This window comes from Engraulis encrasicolus, chromosome 4 (assembly GCF_034702125.1).
Source record: "Engraulis encrasicolus isolate BLACKSEA-1 chromosome 4, IST_EnEncr_1.0, whole genome shotgun sequence".
In the NCBI taxonomy this organism is placed as follows: domain Eukaryota; kingdom Metazoa; phylum Chordata; class Actinopteri; order Clupeiformes; family Engraulidae; genus Engraulis; species Engraulis encrasicolus.
Genome location: NC_085860.1, coordinates 33,489,019 through 33,494,018, shown reverse-complemented (window position 1 = coordinate 33,494,018; position 5,000 = coordinate 33,489,019). Strand labels below are relative to the sequence as shown.

The window sequence follows — 5,000 nt, the reverse complement described above, 5'->3', positions numbered from 1 at the left end:
CGGCAAAGTCCTAGTTGTCTAGCACTGAGGTCAGATGCTTCTTTTAGTTGATGACAATGTTTGTGCATATAGTAGAAAATATTTTTGCCCATTTTTCTTTGCACATTATCTCTAAAACATTAATAGTTTGTGGCTGTAGCTTGGTAAATGGGAGGTTCAGTTCTCTCCATAGAATTACTATAGGCTACTTCACGACTTTAATATGCTTCTTATTGAGCCACTCTTCTTTGCTTTGACTGTATGTTGTGTATTATTGTCATGTTGGGAGATCCAAAAATGGCCCACCCTTCAGTGTAGTGGTGGAGGGAAGGACGTTTGCACTCAGGATTGCACATGACATGTCTCCCTCCTACCTGCTACCAGTAGTTTTCTCAGTGATTTTGGTCCCAGTAGCTTTGATATCATTGCCTAGTCCATCCCGTATAGCTCTAGGTTGATTTATTTCTGTTCTCATGATTATCAAATCCCTACAAAAGGTTAAATCTTGTATAGAACCCCAGACAGGCTGATGGATAGTCATTTTGTATTCCTCACATTTTGGAAGAAATGCATCAACAGCTGGGTCATTAATACTCAGTCTCTTTCTTGTGGCTTTGCAGCCCATTCAATCTTTGTTCAGGTCTAAAATCGTGTCCCTGATATCATTTGACCACTCTTTGGTCTTTCCCATGCTGGTGAGGTTGGAGTGTGACTGATTCACTCATACTATGGACTGATTCTGCTGATTCAATGCGTCTTTTATGCATGTTAGTATGTACAGGTGTCTTTAATTCAGATGACAAGTTGATCGGAAGTGCCCATCTGGTCTGTGGGCCCGGAACTGTAATCAGTTGTCAGGGGATCAAATACTTATTTTGCTCGATGAAATGGAAATAAATTAATATATATTCTCTTCAGTTAATTTCTGGATTTTCTTTTTGATATTCTGTCTCTTCATATTAGAATACATATTATCATAACATTTATTGACTGATCATGTCTTTGTTAGTAGGCAAACCAACAAAATCAGCAAGGGATCAAATACATATTGGACTCACTGTATGCAAAATGCATATCAGAAACTCATTCATGAAAAGGTTTGGTGAAATTGCATCAAATATTGTATAAGGTTCAGTGACGTTTCAGTAAGACATGTCAGGGCAGCGCAACGACAGCCAGTGCCAATAATGTATGGATTTATTTTGTTGCTTTGTTTTTTGTGGACTACCTAAGAAGCATATTCATTGCAGCATATCAACCACCAATTACTTATTAATTTATCGGCATAAGATGACATTGCACCACCTGACGTCTGAGCCCTCAAAACGTCTTTGACCCATAAAACAACAGAGAGTGGAGGCAAGTCAGTGCAAACATTGCTAATTTATTTACATTAATCTGTTAATATACATTCCAAGTTTCTGGGCATCAAGAGAGAGAATGCTAGTAAATCAGGGGGATGCTAAAGGGGGAATTCGGAAAATGGAATTGGGTGCAGATGATAGATGAGAGAAGACCTGTAGGATCTATAGATGAGCTACTGAAGATGATACAACCGTGGGACAGGAAGTGATGTCATGAGTGATGCGGGTGAAGGGTGGGGCAGGGAGAGGAAAGAGGAAGTGAATGTGATTGGGGGACATTTGGACAGATATGGCCAGACTGACAGAGGTTACCCTGACGATGATCCTCTCGGACACCTGTGCCGCCACCGTGAAGCTCTGGCTGTGAGCCTGGGCCTGAAGAGCCACCACCAACATGAAGTACCTGGATACACACACACACACACAAACACACACACACACGCACACACACACACACACACACACACACACACACACATATGAGTGTCACTATACAGTGATCATGTACATGAGAACACAGTCTCATCCCAACCTGTCAATTTCTGACTACTGTTGATCAGGCTGTAATTTTTTACCTCGAGGGCATACCTGCCACATCGCATCGCATGTTGACGAGGTCACCTAAACCTAGACCACTCCCTAACCCTAACCGTCAGTGAAGTTATGCTGACACAAGGGGGCGCCTTTGAGGCGCGCGTCACTTGTTGACGCCAAGAGCATACCTTAGACGTCAAAAAAAAATTGTTTCGTCAAAGGTATTGACAAGTTGGGATGGTGCACTGATGGACGTGACTGTGTGTGTGTGTGTGTGTGTGTGTGTGTGTGTGTGTGTGTGTGTGTGTGTGTGTGTGTGTGTGTGTGTGTGTGTGTGTGTGTGTGTGTGTGTGTGTGTTTACCTCTGGTCAGGATTGGGTTTGCCCTTCTTCCTCATGTTATTGGCCGTGGTCTCACTGAAGTGCAGCCTACCCACTGTCACCTTAGTGACCTGCTCTGGAGGTAACGTCACTCTGCAAGACACAAACACACATTCACATGCATATGCTCATACTGTATCTGTTCATATCAGAGGTTCACCAAACTATTTCAGAACAGCAGCGACTACAGCAGCAAAAGCAACACAGGGTAAAACAGATCCACGAGATGCAAGTACCTGTATTCTGACCTTCCGATTGGCTACTGAGGCTGTCGCTCAACCATGTCATAGCTTATTACAATTAAGTTCATGGAAGTTCAACTTCAAGCTGTCAGGCCTGTTGCCCAAAACTCTTTTGTTACTTTTGCTGCCAGCTCGTCTATACAAAGCTAATTGCTTGAGTCGCTTTTTGTAGCGGCAGTTGCCATTGATGTTGTTTGCGCGGTTACAACATGACAAGACAGGTTTGAAAGGTCTCTGTTAGACTTACAGCACAGGTTTGAGGGGTCTCTAATATAAGAGTTACAGCACAGGTTTGAGGGGTCTCTAATATAAGAGTTACAGCACAGGTTTGAGGGGTCTCTAATATAAGAGTTACAGCAGAGGTTTGAGGGGTCTCTAATATAAGAGTTACAGCAGAGGTTTGAGGGGTCTCTAATGTAAGAGTTACAGCAGAGGTTTGAGGGGTCTCTAATCAGGGTGTCTGCAGGTTTTAACAAGTGAAATTTTAGACTTTTTTAGACCATCATGGCCAAAATTTAGACCTTCGCAGAGTATTAAAAAATGAAATAAAGCCAGATTGTGCTCAATTGACACACACGCGTCGCGCACACACACAGAACACACACACACACACACACACACACACAAGCCGATAGGGGGAGGACAAAGGAGACAGTTGACCCGGGCCCTGAGAAAGAGGGCCCCCAGAATTGGGACCCAATTGTATTGTATTTTGAGAGGGGGGCCCTTTCAGATGATTTAGTCCCAGGCCCGGTAAAAGCCGTCAGTGGCCCTGCACACGCGCACGCGCACGCGCGCGCACACACACACACACACACACACACACACACACACACACACACACACACACACACACACACACACACACACACACACACACACACCTGAATGAATGCAATAGTGCATATTATAAGCAAGAGATCTGATCAAAAATGACCAGTGAGAAGGTGCAATGTTCGCTTTCACAATTTCAAGTGATCAAAGCCAGCAATTGTAAACAGCCTGTCTTTACATTGCACTGACTGAGGTTTTTAAATGTGAATGCCAGTGCAAGCCTATATCAAGAGGACCTAACCAAGATAGAAGAACAGAACATGAGCTAACACCACTACTGCCATAAAATGCTGCCATAAAATGACGTTTATTTGTTTCATCTATTGGAGGTGTCCAAAAGAACGTCTTGTGAGAGTTAATACTAATAACAAAATAGTTCGACATTTTGACCAACTCAGCCCTTGCCACTCAATCCAAAGATTCATGCCTTATTCGTTTTAGGGGGGTTGTACCAGAGGTCTCACGCAAGCGAGAGTGTAACCTGAATAACCGCTCAAGAGAGCGCGAAGCGAGAAAGATTCTGCCACGGCGCGAGAGTCTGTGTAATGCGCAGCTGGCTACGGTATTCAAAATCTAGCGCTCGTTTGATCTATATTTATTTTCAAGCAGCATAACGTGAAGCTAAATTGTGATCAATTCAGAAGCAGCAGGCAAAGAAAACGCAAAACGGTGTTATAACAACTAAATCATCCATCGACATGGCATATATCGTATCCATTGCACAATATGTTTCATGTGCTTTGACTCCTGAGGTCTCTCAAACATTGACGGACCTACAGCTAATGAGAAGTGCATGTGACAGCACACACGAAAAGTTTGTGCGTGGACATGACCGTAACAGCTCAAATGCCCACTTTGCAAATTGCTACCACAGAATCAGTACAAAACACCAAGGCATCAAACAGAAAAGGCCTACAACAAAGGCACTTCCATGGGAATTCAAGTTTTTTTGAACTCGCTCATAATTTCAGATTAGCCACACACACACCGTCGCCACTCTCTTTCGCTCGCACAGACACAATCAAGCTTCGCCAACTTTGAGGCTAACAACTACGCTAGACTGCTAAGCCACGGCCAACACCTGACTATTCCATCAGCACCGCAAGGACTAAAAATCACTTCTTACCTGCAACGATTCACACTGGTGCTGACATATTCCCTTGGCTTGCACTGTCACATTTGTCTTCTGATTTAAATCGACACCTTTCCTTCCTAATAGAAATCCGTTCTTTTTCAATGAGGTGGTGACTGACTTGCCTCATTATTAGTTAACTTCTTCCAGGTATTTAAGACGTCAAGTAGCCTATCTAATGTATGGCCACCGCAACGCCAATATCGTTTTTACAACGTCTAGATATAAACAATGTCTAGATATAAACACTACTAACGTGGGGTAGTAGTCAGAATAGAGAAACTTTGGTCAGACTGTGCGGTGGAAGGGGAGGAGCTACAGTACATTTCCGTATCACATCTGTAGTTTTATTATTGTACGTTGCAAACAGCAACATGTCATGTAGAACTACACAGACCATAACTGCCACAATACCAGAAAAAAGCGGTGTGTAAAGGGACGTAAAATCAAAGCAAAACAGAACAAATAAACATCAATCCTTTGTCGATATTTTGCATTGAAACGCAAAAAATCCCAATATTCTAGACTTTTTTAG

General features: G+C 43.0%; 1 protein-coding gene across 1 annotated transcript in view; it reads right to left on the bottom strand.

Annotated features, from left to right (window-relative positions):
* The window catches only part of myrf (myelin regulatory factor), a 62,650-nt gene that overhangs the window by 13,587 nt on the left and 44,063 nt on the right, over positions 1 to 5,000 (bottom strand). The window contains exons 10-11 of the mRNA XM_063197253.1: positions 2,240 to 2,350; positions 1,656 to 1,746 (exon numbers count right to left, since the gene is read on the bottom strand). Coding sequence (XP_063053323.1) covers positions 1,656 to 1,746; positions 2,240 to 2,350 — 202 coding nt within the window. The remainder of the gene's footprint in view (positions 1 to 1,655; positions 1,747 to 2,239; positions 2,351 to 5,000) is intronic.